The sequence below is a fragment of the Equus przewalskii genome, chromosome 8 (genome assembly GCF_037783145.1).
Source record: "Equus przewalskii isolate Varuska chromosome 8, EquPr2, whole genome shotgun sequence".
Classification (NCBI taxonomy): domain Eukaryota; kingdom Metazoa; phylum Chordata; class Mammalia; order Perissodactyla; family Equidae; genus Equus; species Equus przewalskii.
In genome coordinates this window covers 38,136,888-38,155,492 of record NC_091838.1, presented here as the reverse complement: position 1 = coordinate 38,155,492, position 18,605 = coordinate 38,136,888, and the positions used below count along the sequence as shown (strand labels likewise).

Genomic DNA, 18,605 nt, shown 5'->3' with positions numbered 1-18,605 from the left:
TAAGTATTTAGCAATGAGGATTGAAGAAAGTGCCTCCTTAGAAATGCTATTGACAGAGATTATCATGATGGAAAAATTCAAAAATTGCAAAAAGATTTTAAAAAAGGTTTGTACAAGGAGCTGATCATTTCAACAGCCCTGCAAGAGGAAAGAACAGCACAAAACATGCGAGTCAGCGGAAACTGTACTCCTTAAGAAAAACAACTCTGAAAGAAAGAGAGAACAGAACAGAGATGGGTCCTTAGTCACACTTGGCTAAGGACTCAGTTGTTAGAAGGAGAAACTGGAAGTTAAAATCAAAACTTCACTATATGCCATTATGGGTTCAATATAATTAGGATCAAGTTACTCATATATACTTTTCTTTCCATTTTGTGGTTTCAGTGAGTCTCAATTCGTCCTTAATGTTGTAACTATAAAGTCCTATGTATTGGAGGACCTCCTATAGTTATTAGAGAGTATACTGAGGCTGGAAAGACCACAGATGATACTCGCAGGCAAGGTTCCCATACTCAGCGTGGGCACAGTGGGTAAACAGCACCCCTAGATGGTGCTTCCTTAGGAAGTCTTAATCCTACATGAGTGGGCTTCATGTCACACATTTTTAAGGTGTGACTGCTGAAAGACCATGACCACGTCATCTCTCTGACAAATAAAAATGGAAAGCGATAGGATATATTGGAGTATATGAGGAAGACATTTGGTATAAACCTAATTTGGCCTGACTTTGTTTTTTCCAAAAGGGCCTGACTGTGGCCCTTGAGCATGCATTGTATATACATTTCCTATGGCAAGAACAAAGGCCCTTGAGATAAAGGTGCAACTTCCCTCCCCCTCCCAAAGTTGGCATTTCCTTAAAGATTAAGCATCTTCCCTTAGGCTAGGAACTGATTGTGGCGCTCACCTGTGACCACTCAGCTGGAGACAACAGACCTGCCATCCTGCTGTGTTCACCTAGACAGCAGACCTACCTGCTATTTCCATCGGTCACTGTGCCGACAGAGCAGTCTCGCGACTATTGTAAAGGGGCCATTTCAATCCTATGTGAAACATCCTGTTTGGGGGTATATAACCACTCTGTGCACCCCACTTCCTTGGTGCCCTTTCTTCCTTCAGGAAGAAAGGCCCTGGGCCATGGTCCTCAGATTTCAGCTCAGAATAAACTCACCCAAATTTTCATTTATAGATTGGTTATGGATTATTTTCGTCGACATCTCTTTCTTTAGCTGCAAAAGCCCAACCCACAACACTGGCAAGAAAGTGAAGTGAAACTTTGTGTGATTTGTTGGAACCTATTTGTAAGATTTTGGTAGCGTAAAATTCTTTGAATACATAAATATTATAGTATTTCATTTATATTATGGAACAAAATTTTAACATCCTAAGATTCCTTCTTTCTCCCTCACTCTCTGTATTCTATCATTCCAAGTAATCTTGACTATGCCTCTAGACATTCTCAAGTCTATTTCATCTTTCCATAAATGGATTGAGGCCCATTTACTTTGTCTCTTGGACATGTGAAATAATCTACCAAGTGGTTTCCTCTTTCCCCAATTCTCTTCATAGCTCACGGTAAACTTTCTAAATCCAGATCTGAGTCTCCCTTTCTCAAGTTATAAAAGTTCCAGGTACTCTCAATTGACTGTAGGATAAAATCTAGCTCTAGAGAAGTGGTTCTGAAAGTGTGGTCCCAAGATCAGCCACATCAGCATCACTATGGAATTTAGTAGAAAAGCAAATTTTTGCATGGGCCCAGCAATCTGTGATTTGAGCCTTCCAGAGGATTCTGAGGCATGCTCAAGTTTGAAACTCACTGCTAGAGAATGGCACACGGTTATGATACCTGCCTCGCTTCCCCCAGGCTCACATGTGTACTCTATGCATTTGCCCTCAGAGTTTGTCACCACTTCCCAAGTATATCCTGCCCTTTCACACTTCTATGCTTTGTCATTTTCTGTGTCCAAAATGCTACTCTATGCCTCCACCACCTAGTCAACTGCTACAAAGCACCTTAAATCCTTTTGGAATGAGCAGGATATAAATAAGTATGTACACATCCTTCAATACAAAGCTCAAATATCACCTTTGCTGCAAAACTTTCTCTGACTCCCAAACAGATTTAGTCATTCCTTCCCCTGTGCTGTCATTGTGTGTAACACACCATGCTACAATTGTTTATGCCTCTCACACTGGAAGGTGGATACTTGTGGGCAAAGTCTCACTCTCAATGCGCCCTTTAAAATGCTGGGATCATAGATGTTCCCAATAAGTAATTACTGAGTAAGAGCTAATTTGGCAGTTTAACAAGCAAGCTGGTCTACTCCTGATGTGCTTTTTTGTCTTTTTAAACTCTTTTCTTTTAACTGAAGATGACTTTTCTTTCTGGGAAGATTCCCCTCCTCTTCTTCTTCAACTGAGAGCACAAAATTAGAGTAAATGACATGAAGAGATGAGATTAAAGAGTATTGAGCAGATGGGTCACTTTATGCCTGGAGATAGCAGAATATGCCTTTCCTCCCTAACTCACACCTAATAAATAAAACAAATACTCTTGATATCAATCCAAATTCACATTTTTTAAATGTTCCCTAATCACAGATTTTCTTTCAGTTGGTTTATGAGAACAGTTGAAAAGCTATAAGTACTGAATAAATGTTGGGAAATATATACTTCTGGGTATGTATGGCTAAAAAGTAATGGATTTGTTCTGTGGAAATAATCAATATCAGACTCTGATGATATTTTCTATACTGGGGGAAATAGGGCTCATTGGCGGTAGGATATTCCGAATTTTCCTTTTTCTTACCTTCTAAACAACAATTTAAAGGGGATTTTTTATACTCATTTTTCTCCCTAATATCCTACATAGTGGTAATTGATATAGTGGCTAACTTGAGCACCACTTTGTGTACATCAACTTGTATAGTAACAGAATTATAATAACAGCAAGGTTTGGCATTTTCATCCACTACCATGAATGTACAACAGTTTTCTAATTGAACCCTGAGATACTATTTTCCACAGAATTGAAACTATTTGAAATTAGAAATACAAATCTTCTGACTATCCTGAACTGGCAGTTATATCTGTAGAGTCCACCTATAAGTTTTCATTTTCTTACTGTGAGTACTAATTAACTAAACAATTACTTAGGTGATGTGAGTGGGTGCTTCCCCTTTTTCCACTAATCTTTTCCTGCCATCTCCATCAAGACCCACTTCTTCGGGGTCAGATATGTAGAGAAGAGCAGTGAAAAAGGAGAGGAAGGCTGGAGAGATTCCTCAGGAAGATGTGTACTTGGTAAAAGATGGACATGCGTGTAAGCATGATGATGGTAGGTCAAGGCTGGAGGAGATTACAGCATTTCCCATCACAACAGTAATGCTGGACAGAGGGAGTTGTAGAAGATTGGTTATAGTCACAATTAGCTCAGGGTATTAAGGAAGCCTTCGGTTCAAAGTGTCTGGTTAAATACAACCCAGGAACAGAACTAAGAGCATTACTTGGAAATGCCCACCCCATCAGGAATCATTTCCTTTGCCCGTGCCATCCCAAACCTCTTGGTACTACTGTGATGTACCCTTCACACATGCTTTCTAATAGAGTATTGTTCTTTCTTCACAATTACACTGTATTTCCTGAAGTCAGGAAATGCCTTTAATTCATCTTTATCTTCTCAAGGGAGTCTAACAAAGTATTATCCTCAACATACTTTTGTTGAACAAATAAGTTAAATATACATCATTCAGAAAGAATTAGTTGCTAACACTGAAATAGCAACTTCATTCAGGGGCCAGATATATTCATTTAAATTGTATATCTTAAGCAAGTCTGAAAAGAGAAGATATTTGTCTTCTGTGAAGGGCTCCAAAAGGTTTTTCAAAGTATTGGCCTTGCCAGCTGGAGGGCCTGTTGAAGAACAGCACTGCGGTCCTGGTGCCGCCGTCTGATGCAGATGCAGTACTCACACTTTCATGTCCTTCAGCTGCAGGCGTAGTTTTTGAAGGATGCCTGGCATGTGTGTTTATTTGGCACAGAGTTTCATGAAGAATTCAAGGCTTCTGGAACACTATTATTGAAAAAAGTCAGATTCTAATTTTGATCCCAGTCCTCTAAAATCGCCCCAAAACACACCAATCAAAGGCGTAAATAGGAGTCAAAGAAAGGCAAAGACACCACAGGCCACCAAACCCAGAAGAAAAAGAGACTCCTAATTGTGCATGAGAAACAATTTGCATGAATCACAATAAATCACAGCAAACTAATTTCAACTGTTAGCTTCAATATCCACATACCAAAATGTATCTATCATTATGGATGTGCTTAAATTTAAGTGGAAGATAATATTATACAGTACATGGAAATCCATAGCTATAAAATAGATAATCTGGAATTTGCAGAGTAATTTACCATTGAATTAGTTTTTAATAGCATATTCCCATTTTGCATTTAAATATGATTAGTTAATAATGTTTGACTGGATTCCCTCTTCTATCCCATCCCCAGTCCTCACAGATACTAACAAAGTAAGGTATCCAAATGACAGGCACAGTGGAAAGTCTATAACAAGGAGCCTGGAAAAATCTCCCCATTGTAGGACTAAGAGCTGAGAAGGTAAGTCAGTCCTTATATTTGATCAGAGAATCGCATGGAAATCATGCCCCAGGCTATCAAAGGGGAGACAAAAACTATCTGTCTCACCCCAAACATATTCAAATAAACCCTCAAATGACAGACTCCATTACAATTAGAAATAAGCACTGGAAAATTTGCATTCATTTCCATGTCTTTCCTGTGAACCTCAGAGAAAGCATCATCTTCTCTGCCTCTAATCCTTTCCCCAGATCTTAATCCCATCCCCTCTCAGAACCTGGCTTCAATTTTTTTTCTCCTTCTGTTCCTTAACCCTTTTCTCTCCCTAGGCTTCTTTGTCTCGACTTATATACACACTGTGACATCTCACTTATAGTATTCCCATCTTCTTCACCCTGCATTACCTTCTAGCTCTCACCCTCTCTTTCCTTCCTTTCTGTTCAGGATCATCAAAAAAGCCATTAAAACTCACTCTTTTACACTCACTTTTCATTTGCTCTCAAAGTTCTCTTTTTTTTTAAAGATTGGCATCTGAGCTAACAACTGTTGCCAATCTTTTTTTTTTTCCTGCTTTTTATCTCCCCAACCCCCAGCCCCCCGTACATAGTTGTATATCTTAGTTGCAGGTCCTTCTAGTTGTGGGATGTGGGACGCCACCTCAACGTGGCCCAATGAGCGGTGCCATGTCCGCGCCCAGGATCCAAACCCTGGGCCGCGGCAGCGCAGCGCGGGAACTCAACCATGGGGCCGGCCCCTGCTCTCAAACTTCTGCAATTTACTTTTCACTGAAAGTATTTTCCCTAAGGCCCTAGCGGCTACTTTTAAAATAGATTTTGAGGGGCTGACCCCGTGACCAAGTGGTTAAGTTTGTGTGCTCCGCTTTAGCAGCCCAGGGTTTCACCTGTGCGGATCCTGGGCGTGGATATGGCACTGCTCGTCAGGTCATGTTGAGGTGGCATCCCACATGCTACAACTAGAAGAACCCACAGCTAAAATATACATCTATGTACTGGGGTCAGGGGGGACTTTGGGGAGAAGAAAAACAAAAGATTGGCAACAGATGTTAGCACAGGTGCCAATCTTTTAAAAAAAAATAGATTTCGAAGGGACCCTTATCGGTCCTTCTCTCACCTTGAACCCTTTGCTACATTGGGCACTGTTGACTGACCCTTCCTTCTTAACATTCTGTCTTCCTTGGACTTCTAGTATAACAGCTTCTCCTGATCTCCTCATAATTCCTGAACTTGCTTTGAAGTTGAAATCTGGTTTCATCACTTTCTTTGTGGGGCCTTGGGTAAGTTATGTGAACCTGAGTTATGTGAAACTCAAATGTTAGTTTCACTGAACTCATTAGCCTCTGACCTGTCCAGCTGTGTTGGTCAGGGTACCAGCAGGCAACAGAAGCCATAGTAGAGAGAGTCTAGTGAAGGGAGTATTGTAAAGGATGGTGAAACATCAGGAAACCATTACCAGAGCCGAGAAAGAGCTAAAAACTTGGCAAAGGGGACACTCAACAGGAACTTTTATTCATGGAAGAATTAAGTCACCGACAAAAACATATTGAAGCTGGGTTGGGAATAAATAAATACCCTGACCACTAACTCCTACTATCCTTCAGTCTTCTGGTGCATCTCATTGGTCAAACTTAACTGGAAACCCCAAGCACAATGGAGGCTGGGTGATGCAAACTCTAGAGGTCAACCTGGTGATATGCACAGCAATGCTGGGAAGAGTATGGAATGAACCCAGAGGGAGGACCAGAAGAGAACAGCCAGCACATGAGCACACTACCTCCCATTTCCTTCAGTCACTTAAAAAGCATTTAGTGTGCCAGGGACTATTCTAGAGAATATAGGGGATCACAAGACAGAAAAGATGATCATTTTCATGGTGCTTTCATTCTCCTTAGAGAAGACAATAACAATACAGGACAACTTCAGATGGTAGGTGCAACGAAGAAAAAGAGTACATGACTCCAACACAGGGAGGTCAGTCCTTTAGATGAGGGTAATCAGAGCAGTCCTCTTTGAGATGATAGTAGAGCTTAAAAGAAATAATAATGAGAAACAATAAGAAAGTTTTCTAAGGGATTTTTTTTAGTGCTGTCTAGTGGATTCTTTTCTCTTTTCTTTTTTTTTTTGCTGAGGAAGATTTGTCCTGAGCTAACATCCATGCCAATCTTCCTCTACTTTTATTTTCAGTATGTGGGCCACTAGCACAGCATGGCCACTAACAGAGCAGTGTAGGTCCACACCTGGGAACCAAACCTGGGCTGCCAAAGTGGAGAGCACCAAATTTAACTACTAGGCCACTGGGGCTGGCCCTTAAGTGGTTTCTGACTCCTAGCCAACCTGTGTACAGAAGAGCAGAATCCTGCCCAGTCTTTTTGCACCATCCTCCCCACTTCTAGCGCTATATCAGACAATGCTCCACTGCTATTCATAGGATTTTCATGGCCAATTTTTTTGGAAATAGGTGGCCAGGTCCTTCTTCCTAGTCTGTTTCGGTCTGGAAGCTCTGCTGAAACCACCATAGGTGACCTTGCTGGTATTTGAAATACCAGTGGCACAGCTTTTGGCATCATCACAACATGTAGCTGCCACTACAGTATGATCACTGACAGAGAGATGGTGCGGTTCCCTGACCAGCAAAAGAAGCTGGGCCATGGCAGTGAGGGTGCCAAATCTTAACCACTAGGCCACCAGGGCTGGTGTTCTAAGCACTATGGGAAGAGTATTCAAAGAAGAGAGATCAGAAACGGCAGAGTGCAAACATCTTGAGATGGAAACCAGTTTGGCTTATCCGAGGGAGAGACAGGAGGCCAGTGTGGCTGGAGAGAGGGTGGCAGGAGATGAGGTAGGAATGGTAGACAGAGGCTAGATCATAAAGGACTTTGTAGGCCAGGCAAGGAGTTGGGTGTTTTTGCTTAGGCAACAGAAAGATTTTAGCCTGGGGGTTGGAGGTTGCAGTGCTTGTAGGTTAAGACATAACTAAAATATAACTTTCACAATTCTGTGAAAAATAAATTGTAGTGGGACAAGAATGGAAATGTCCTATTATAGTTTGCATTGCCCTGACCAAAGCCCCCATGCTCAGGAGAGTGTTGTGGTTGCTGTTTTGCAGAGGGGGGGCACCGTTTGGATTAGGATGGGCACCAGACACAAGAATGGCCTGACGACGGGCTGCCTGGCAGCTCATAAAGTGGCCTAAAGCTAAAGGCGCTTGCAACTGGATTGTACTCCTCCGAAATGTGGATTATGGGATAAGAAGAGGATTAATTAGCAGTTGGCAGTATGAGAACAGATCGAAGAGGTAGAGAAGAAGAGAGATAAAATGGAAAAGAAAAGAGAGTAACTTCTCTCTAGAGATGACTTGCTTCCTAGCAACTTCTGATATACCCATATAAATACTCCTGCTTTCACCTTTTTAGTTAGGTGGTCTCTGGGTCTCTCTTTCTTGGGTGCAAAATAGTATAATGAGTATACTGGTGTCCCCAAGCTTTCATTCTTATTCTCTTCTCATTCACATCAGTCAGAAGAGACAAAGATCAGCTCTGGTAACAAATAAAACCCTCAAATCTCAGTTACTTAAAACAATGAAGGTTTACTTCTCACTTTAAATATCCATCATGAGGTGGATGGGACACTATTCGGCATCATCTTCTCTCCAAGACCGAGACTGATAGAGCATATATTCTGTGGAACATTGTTGATTGCCATAGCAAAGAGAAAAAGAATTCTGGAAGATCTTGCATCAGCAATTAAATGCTATGCTCACAATTCATTGGCAGAATGCGTCATGTAGCTCATCTCAACCACAAAGAGGCCAGGGCATGCCAGCCCACCACGTACCTGAAAGGGAACAGGGAGTATTTGGCACACCCACCAGCATTCACTCATCCATAACCATGGTTTTAACTGCTGCCTATACACCAATGTCAAAATTTCTAGGTGAGATGCTCCATTTTCACTCCTTATCCATATTTTCAACCATTTACTAGAATGCTACAGTTGGATCTTAACATAGACACTTCAAGTCTCACGTACCAAGACTGAACGCTTCATCTTTTCCACAAGTTTTCTGTATTCTTTGTCTTGGTTAGTGGCCCCTTTATCTATCTACTACTTCAAATAAGAAACCCAGGGGTTATCTTTGCCTCCTTCTCCCTCTCTTCCAATACCCAATCAGTCACCAAGCCTATAGATGCTTCTTTCTAATTTATCCCCACCCTACTAACTCCATGATCATTACCCTACTTCAGCCCCTCATAGATTCTTGCCCAGACAATTTTGTTAGCCTCCTGTTTTTTCTGCCTTCATATCTTCCCCTATAAATTGTGATCATTTATTCATTCAACAAACATTTAAAGAGTGCTTACTGTTTTTTAAATTAAATAAGTAATGGACCCACCTTGAAGAAATTCCGTCTAAAGAGGGAGATAGTGATGTAAACAAAAAATTTCAACAGAATGGACAAACGTGATAATAGCTACGTAGAAAGGAGAGTGAGAATGGAAAGGAAACATTAAATTGGGAGTGGTGATGATAGGAAGGTAGTATTGGAAGCTTCTAGAGAGGAAGTAAGACTGCACCTAATTGAGGGGCTAGTAAGAGCTGCTCCCTTATGTGAACCACAGGAATTGGAAAAGGTGAAGAAAGCAGCATGTGCCTGGCACCTTTGAAGGATTTTTCCTGACTCAGCCAAACCAGGGTGAATTGAAAAGAAAGACACGAATAAGCAAGCAGGCACCTGATCAGTAAGGACCCAAAGCATCGTGGCCAGTTATTTGGTAGGTAAGTGGGTGGAAGTTCATGCACTGAGGTAAGAAACTCAAAAGGAAGAGCAGGTCTATGGGAAATGATTCTTTTAATTATGGATACCTTCACACAGTTGAACATTGATTCCAGCATCTTACTTTATTGTCTTATTTAATAATCTTCACAACAATTTTACGAGGTTAAGTTGTACTAGTATCTTCACTTTGCAATTTAAAAACAAAGGTGGATTTAGGGATTAATGATGTGCCAGCCACACAGTTACTAAATTTGTTTTGCACTAGAGCCCTGGTTAATATCTATCCACCAAGCTATGCTGAGCGCTGAGTTTAAGGGGCCACAGGAACTCCACCTGGATGTGTCCACAGGCTGGAGCGAAAGGGAAGAAGCGGCAAAAAGACACAGACTTGGGGGACATCAGCATATGGGGGACACAGTGGGGTCAAAGCTATGAGCTTGCATGAGATGGCTCGGTGAACTCTAAAAAGGAAGAAAAGACGACCTGGGGAACACTAACCTCAAAGGAGCAAAAAGAGGAAAAGAAACCAGCAAAAGAGTTTGCGAAGGAGCCATATGATAGCGCGAATCCTTAAGAAACGTCCTTTTGTGAATCTTTTTGAGAAGTCCCTAGTCCAAGTGTCTAGCACTCTCTAAAGGGCCTCTGGGGTCAGAGGAGTTCTGTCAGGAGTGGACCTTTGTACGTAATTTCTCCAGCTCCTTAAGAACCTAGTGATGACCTAAAACCGGCATGGAGACTTCACTACCTGGGGAGGTAAATAATTAGCAAATCCTCCTCAAAGCAGATAAAGAACTCTTCTTCCTCCAGTGTCCCAAAGAAGCTGTGGATGTGAGCGACCCCGACAGCTGCCCGCTCTGATTAGAGGTTACTACAGAAACGACAAATTGGTATTGGGCTAGGGTCCAAGCAGCTTGCGGACTGGGACCGAGTCCGAGGGGAAGAGCGCGCGCCCGTTTGGGAAGGCAGGGAGGGCGCCGGGCGCCCCGCCCGTCATCGACTCTGGTGCCCCTTTCTCTCCGGCGCCCCCATTCCCTCGGCTTCTTCTCCCCTCCTAGCCGCTCCATTCAGCAGCCCACAGCCCCGGCCTTCGACGCGGCTGCCGCCACCCCGCTCCCGCACAGCTCCCTCGCAGCCGGGGAGGGGTGGGGGAAGGGGAGAATTGTACGTCACGGGGGCGTGGCCAGGATACCGCTCGCTCCAGGCCCCGCCCCAGCGCGCCTGAGGCCCCGCCCCGCTGGCCGAAAGGGGGCGGGCTCGGCCGGTGCGGCGCCCGGAGTTTTCGCACTCTCCGCGGGGCCGTTCCTCCGCTGCCGAGTCTTCGCCCTTTCCTCCGGCCGTCTCCTACCCGCTGAGCGGACGCAGAGAGTCGAGGTCGGGCGTGCGCAGCGCCATGAAGGGCCGCTGCCTGACGGGCGCCGCGGCGGAAGGGTTGGCCGGCTGAGGGCCCGAGTCGGGCCAAGGCATGTGGAGCCCCGGTGGGAGCCTGCTCCAGGCGCTCCCCCGGCTCCTGCAGCACGCCGCCCTCCCGGGCTGTGCCGAGCTGCCGGCCCGCTGGGCCCTGCCGAGGGCGGCGGACGGGGACGACCGGGCGGATCGCCCTTCCCGCGGGGGCGGGGCGAGCGCGGCGGCGGCGGCGGCGGCGGCCTCGGGCGCCCTGCTCGGCGCCTGTCTGGAGCGCCACGGTCCGCCTGCGGCCTCGGAGCTGCCGGCGCTGGGCGGGGCCTTGGCGGGCGGCCCCGGGAGCGGCAGCGGCGGCGGGGTGGTGGTCGGCGTGGCGGAGGTGAGAAACTGGCGCTGCTGCTGCCTTGGCAGCACCTGTTGGTGCCGGAGCCTCGTGCTGGTCTGCTTGCTGGCCGCGCTGTGCTTCGCTTCCCTGGCCCTGGTCCGCCGCTATCTGCAGCACCTCCTGCTCTGGGTAGAGAGTCTCGACTCGCTGCTGGGGGTCCTGCTTTTCATAGTGGGCTTCATCGTGGTCTCGTTCCCCTGCGGCTGGGGCTACATCGTGCTCAACGTGGCCGCTGGCTACCTGTACGGCTTCGTGCTGGGCATGGGACTGATGGTGGTGGGCATCCTCATCGGCACCTTCATCGCCCATGTGGTCTGCAAGCGGCTGCTCACCGCCTGGGTGGCCGCCAGGATCCAGAGCAGCGAGAAGCTGAGCGCCGTTATTCGCGTCGTGGAGGGTGGAAGCGGCCTGAAAGTGGTGGCGCTGGCCAGACTGACCCCCATACCTTTTGGGCTTCAGAATGCAGTGTTCTCGGTAAGTGCTGTCCCGCTGGCCCATCCCTCTCCAAGTCTGTTTTTGAGCGGTCTTGTGACGGCTCTGAAAGGGCTGTCCATCAGATAAATGCCAGCAGAGAAGTGACATTGACAACAGGAGTTACAGTTACTTTATATCGCACCCTGAGAGATCTCATACAAATAAAGCACATCTAAGTCGGGCCCTCAATAGGAGATCTGACAGAGAAAGAACGCCTTATTTGGCATGTGAGTTTGACTAAAAATGAAGAATCCTTTTCATTATGAGAGGAGATGAATGGAAGTGTCCATTTTAAGCATTTTTCATCTTATATCTGTAGCAGCTTTGGCAACGGAGTAACGGCGTCACATTTCTGGCTTTTTCTCTTGCCTGCGTAGAAGCAGCCAGGGTTTTGACTTAAGTTTTTAACAACATGGGACTAAAAGAAGAGTTTGGGTAAACAATGGAGGGGGTAGCTATAGACTACTTTGGAGGTCCCTAAAATTTGTAATAGACCTTCTCTTCTTCAAGTAATTAGCTTTAATGCATTGTAAAGGGGCAAATCCTCCTGTTTATCTTTCTTTGGAGGAACTTCATTTTGAAATTACTAGGTAGTGAATAAAACAAAATAGGACAGATAGCCTTTTGCCCAGTGAGCATGTACCTTTCTTTATACACACCTAGACTCTTTTCTGCCGTTGTATTCTTATGTGCTGCTTATCCAACTTAGGTTTCTCTACCTAGTATCCATCTTCATGCGACTGATATAGGAATAGAAACACTGCTGGCAGGGAGACCATCCTATTGGAAGAAAGGAATGGATCTTTAGAAACTTAGTGATTTTGGAACAAATTATTAACCTTATCTAGCCTTGCTTTCCTTTTTTCTAGGATGAAGGGGTTGTACTAGATGACTGGGTTCCCCAAATTCCATGTTTCTAAACTACAGAGTTCATATAGAGATTCCCAGAACTCAGCTAGCCTCAGTTAGACGTAAAGAAATCTGTGTATGGAAATAAAGGAATATAGTATTCAAAACCATAGGAATTGATGCATTTTGTATTATGTTAGTGATTCTGACATATTGTGTTTTGTTTAAAAAGTAAATTATTGTTAGTCTCTAGAAACTTTCTCATTTTACTTTGTATTAAGAATAATTCTAACCACCCTTACTTCTTTGTGAAGAAATTAAGATAGTTTTCTTTTTTCATCTTTTCTTTTAAAATGCCTTTTGCAAATCTCGTGTTGATTCTAACCAACAGCAGCAGTGACTGTAGAATGATGTTTGGTGGAGGCATAGAAATAAATAAGGGGTTTTCTGTAGAGGTAAAGTTTGGTGTTTATGGTAATTTGGTATGGTCACAACCTTAAATTTTTCCCTTTTTACAGCCTCCTGTAGTATGAAACATAAACATGAACTTTTACCCAACCTTGGGTAATAATTGATCAAGTGTCCTAAGACTTTGAAAGAGGGTTGGGACTAAGGAACCTGAATAGTTTCATTCATTCATTCATGCTTTGTCCTCTAGGATAGCTTGTAGTCTTCTCCCTCGTCGACCTACTGTGTGCCTACTATCCACATACTGTTTCTTTCCACATCCTATTTCTAATGTTTCACCCAGCCCTGCAGAAGATGATTATGCATACACTATAGACTGTTGTCTAATAGTTGAAAGCACAGGGCTCGTGCTCTGGAGTCCTGCTGTCTCTTTTAGAATCTGTTAACCTTGGTCAAGTGCTTATTCTCTCTGTGGTTCAGTTTCATACTTGTAAAATAGGGAAAGTAGCAGTACCTACATCATAGGATTATTGAGACGATTACATAAGAAAATACATGCAACAGAGCCTGATTTAACAGACACTCATGTATTGGCTTTTGTTGCCATTACTGTTATTTCCCGAGGTCACCTAGGTCGTAAATAAATGGTGGAGTCAAACTTTGCATTATGATCTGACAATAGAGTCTCAATCCATGGCTCTATTTCTTCAGTGTAGATTTAGCACCTAGTAGAGTCCTGGATGTATAACAAGGACTCATTATGTATTTATTAATTAAAAATAAGGCTTTTCTTTTGATAATGCCTTTTTTAACAGGTTAAATATGTGAGTAAGAAGTTATACTTTGTACTTGGAAATAATTTAAGGTAATTATGTAGTTGAAACCGAACTTGACAGGGCAGCTCTCAGTTTGGCGTTGTGCAGTCAAGAGTAAAAACCAGAAAAAAAGAAAAATAGCCTCTTGAAATAGGCATTATTGGCACAGTTTTACTGAGGAGGAAACGGAGGCTCAACTGTTCAGAAACTTGTTTCAGGGTCACCTGCCTACCAAGTGGCAGAGCTGAGGTTTGAACCCAGGATCCGTGGGTATGGTGCATCGTTCTGTAAAATTCTTACTTGTAGCCGTAAGCCGGTTGGGTTGGGAAGCCATTGAATATAGTCTGTTGTATACAGCTAGTTCATTTCTATTATTCTGAATTATTTGCTTATAGAAGTAGCCTTTTCAACCAAAACAGTTTACTGAATTTATCCAGGGTGAGTGAGTGAAAAGAAAGCTTAGTTTAGGCTGACGTTGGTTTTGTTCTGACTTTCCCTTCTGCTTTCTAGAACTTCATTCTTCCTCTGCTCTCATCACCCCCATACCTCTCTGGCTACCCACAGCTATCCCCTTTCGAGGCATATTTCTCTTCTTGTCTTCTTCCCTTCCTACCTTTTAAATTATGTTGTCTTTTTCCCGCCTATTCCAGTTAAAAGTCATTTTCTCAGTGCCCATGATTAAAGAAATTTTCTGGGCTTACCTCAAAGAGGAACTGAGGTGTATCGTTCATGAGAGGCGCAAGCTTTGGAAATAGACAATCCTTGACTAGTGGCATGCTGTTTGGCCTTCTCCAGGTTTTCTCATCTGTAAAGGGGAGTCAAGTTATGAAGGTTAAATGAGTTAATGCAGTAAGGGCCTTAACTGTTTTGCCTGGCACATAGTTTTCAATAATTGTTAGTTATTATTATTATTAGTGGTGGAGGTAGTGGTACTTACAATTTGGAGGCAGGAGCTGATTGTGAAAGGTGAATATATGGAAGAAGGAAAGGGGCTTTCCCTTGCTTCTTATCTATTCTTGGGATAAGCACACTGACACTCCACTTTTCAAACTCTTGAAATAGAAAATAAGTATATAACGCTTTATAGTATCGATTCTTAGATCATAAGAAATGTAATTTCTTAAGTACGTATTGAAATTTTTTCCTCTTTTAAAAATGCAGCCATCGTTTCTGCTGGGACATAGTCAAGGTTTTTTTTTTTTTTTAAATGTTTTTAATGTAATCTTGTGTCTGTGGCTATTACTGCCCTTTAAGACAGATTTCTAAATATGTAATTTGTGTGTATTTCTAAGTACTGTTCTTATTCGGACACATATATCCAGGATGACCATTGTTGCTTTCTCACTGTATCAGTCAGGATAGACTAAATTATGCTGCAGTAACAACCCCTGGATCTCAGTGGAGTAAAAAGCAAAGGTTTGTTTATCCAGTTGACTCTGGTCCAGGTTCACTTTGGTTTGAAGAAGGAGCAGAGAATCTCTACCTTATGTCATTTTTACTTTGGGATCCAGGCTGACAGAGCCACCCTCTTGCACTTGGTTACTGTGACATGGTGAATTGCAAACTGGCTTTTAAAGATTCCACCTAGAAGTAATCTCACTTTTTATTGGTCTGAACAAGTTACATGACCACAGCTAACTTCAAAGGGGCAATGCGTGTACCACAAAGGGAAAAGAAATGGAGTGTTTGTTTGGTAGCATCTTCATGACTCTGGCACTTGACTACCTCCTCTCCCCACGTCTAATCACTGGCTAAGTCCTATGGATTCTGCCTACTGAATGTTTCAGTCTGGCGTAGTGCCACTACCCTGGTTCAGGCATCTCAGCCTCCCAGCTGGCCTCCTTGCCGCTGGGCCAAAGCTTTTCAATGTCCAGAAAGATCTTTCTAAAATGCCAATCTGATCTTGGTACTCTCCTGCAGGAAACCCTCAACTGGGTTTTCTTTTCCCCTTAGGATAAATTCGAAAACCTCATAACTTACCTCTATACCCTCTCTCTTGCCATTCCACAATTACTAAATGCCCTTTGATGTGTTAATTTATATAATCTTCAGCTCTCTAAGAGGTAGATATATTTGTGATTCAAACATAGCAAATCTTGTCTGTAGCCTTGAAACTTCTGGCTTAACTTTTTTATCAATTGCTGGAAAAGGAAACTGGTTCTGTAAGAAAGGCCTGTTGCTGTAGGTGTAGAACAGGATGCACTCCTAAGAGTAAAGCCATCTGGAAGAAACTTGTTAATAAGGTTGAAAACTGACGTTTGCAAGAATAACATCCCATTCTGTTTTTAGTAATTGTTAAAATATTCTTATAAGTTCTGCTGTAAGATGCCCCGTAGGAACATCTGGACTTTTACAGTTCGAAGTTACTTTCTGTGAAATGTCAACATTAATCCAAAAAATATTACGTGATGGTTGTTATGGATAACAGTATTGATGTTGGTGCTTGCAACTTCCAAAGGGGTTTGATGAAGTTGTTGCTGTTCTACAGGAGATCCTAAAAATCATTCTGTCTCTTTTCACTTTGGTCATAGAAAAACTTAAAAAGTCAGTTTGTAGGTTTCTTCTCTTAAACAATTCCAAATGGGAAATTTTGTTACCATCATTAAATATTTGAAACCTAAAGTAAAAACATAAAGCATAGCATGAAAGATCCTCTTATTCATGTTGTATACCATTTTACAGCCTGCAGAGCAAATTTACATACATGATATCCCTTAATCAGCACAGTCCTTTGAGGAGGTATCAGTGACTAAGAGGCAGTTATCTTGAGGACACATGTCACACACTTGAAATCAGAGTTGGTTCTAACATTTGCTGTGACATCTTGAGCTAGTGTGAGCCATACTTTTTGTTATAAAACATGTTTAATAATACCTGCTGCATAGCTATGATAAAATAGTTTATTTACTATTTCCTTATGTTCTTCCTCTGCATTCCAAAATGAGGACAGTGAAATTCAGATTTCTTTTTGTAATTTAACAAATATTTGAAGTGCCAGGCACTGGTTTTTTTTTTTTCTTTTTCAAGGAAGATTAGCCTGAGCTAACATCTGCCAGTCCTCTTTTTTCTGAGGGAGACTGAGGGATGAGCTAACATCCGTGCCCATCTTCCTCTACTTTATATGTGGGACGCCTGCCAAAGCATGGCTTGACAAGCAGTGCCATGTCCACATCCGGGATCCGAACCAGTGAACCCCAGGCTGCTGAAGCAGAACATGCGAACTTAACAGCTGTACCACCGGGCCGGCCCCCAGGCACTGTTTTTATAACATGCACACATTGCTTATTTAATGCCCCAATCCTAATCCCCATCTTAGAGGTAAGGCAGTTGAGGCACAGAGTGGTGAAGTAACTAGCCCAAGAGCACACAGTTAGTAAATAAATGGTAGAGTCATGAACTTACCTCAGGTTCTGTTGTTGGTCCGAGAAGAGCTGGGTTTCTCAGAACTCTTCTTGTTCCAGTTGCAGAGCACTTGCCCTACAGCGCATGGCATAGCAAATGTTAGGGAGGATCTTCCGTGCGTCAGGCACTGGGCAGGGTTCTGCACTACTGAATTAGACATCATCCTAGGACATCAGAGCAGGAGTCAGCAAGCCATGGCCTTTGGGCCAGGCCCACTGTCTGATTTGTACAGCACATAAACTAAAAATTGTTTTTCCATTTTTGAATGATTGGAAAAAGTACCAAAAGAGTATTTCATGCATGTGAGAATTACCTGAATTCAGATTTCAGTGTCTGTAAATAGTGTTAATGCTCATTCATGTATTTATTGCTTGTGGTTCCTTTTTAAGGTAAAACGGCAGAGTTGACTAGTTGTGGCAGAGACCCTACTGCCTGCAAAGCCTAAAATATTTCTTATTTGGCACTTGACAGAAGAAGTTTGCATTAGAGCTATAGCAGTCACTGTAATAAAATAACTACGAAGCCAGAGCCCTGCAACTGTAAGAAGAGGCCCTACACTCTCACGTGTATCTTATTTACCTTTATATTTAACAAAATTATTTTGCTTTTCTAAACAAAAGCAATATATGAGTACTGTGAGTACAATGCAAACAAAATAGAAATGAGTAAATTTAAAAGCCCAAGGCCAGGCTGGCCCCTTAGCCAAGTGGTTAAGTTCGTGTGCTCTGCTTCGGTGGCCCAGGGTTTCGCTGGTTGTGATCCCGGACACGGACGTGGCACCGCTCATCAGGCCATGCTGAGGTGGCGTCCCACATAGCACAACCAGAGGCACTCACAACTAGAATATAACTATGTACTGGGGGGCTTTGGGGAGAAGAAGAAAAAATAAATAAGAAGATTGGCAACAGTGGTTAGCTCAGGTGCCAATCTTAAAAAAAAAAAAGCCTAAGGCCTTACCTATCACCCTGGCTCACTTCTCAGGGGAACCACTTTAAAGAATTATATGTTAAACTGTTAATTACTTTGGCTATTTTTATGAGCCCACGGTAGGTTAGAAGCAGCAACAAAAAGATTTTTTTGTTTTGTTTTGGGAGGCGCAGGGACCTGTGAAACTGGTTTACAGACTAAAATAATGATAGTGAAAGATGATTAAAGATGAACTAGAAGCAAATATAACTATAATGAATTTTCCTAGCGTTTGCAAGTTACTTTTGGTAATTTAGTTCACAAACTGAAATTTATTAAATAGAAGTTTTTGACTGGCTAGTCACCACAAATAGGGTAAAGTCTTAGCCTCATGTACTCTTTGGGGACTTTCAGTCTGTCTCAGCTCCTGTGTGACTTTGGTGAAGTTATTTAATGATCTGGCCTACAATTTTCTTATTTGTAAAATGAGAGAGGTTAGACAAAGTCTCAGAGTTTGCTCTTAAGAAGACAAATGTTCTGGGGCCAGCCCTGTGGCCGAGTGGTTGTGTTCGCGTGCT

The 18,605-nt window shown here is 43.0% G+C and overlaps 1 protein-coding gene across 1 annotated transcript in view; it reads left to right on the top strand.

Annotated features, from left to right (window-relative positions):
* The first annotated feature begins 6,716 nt into the window (after window positions 1-6,716).
* Window positions 6,717-18,605, top strand: part of TMEM64 (transmembrane protein 64) — a 28,349-nt gene continuing 16,460 nt past the window's right edge. The window contains exon 1 of the mRNA XM_070631700.1: window positions 6,717-11,647. Within this exon, the coding sequence (XP_070487801.1) occupies window positions 10,850-11,647 (798 nt within the window). The 5' untranslated portion in view covers window positions 6,717-10,849. The remainder of the gene's footprint in view (window positions 11,648-18,605) is intronic.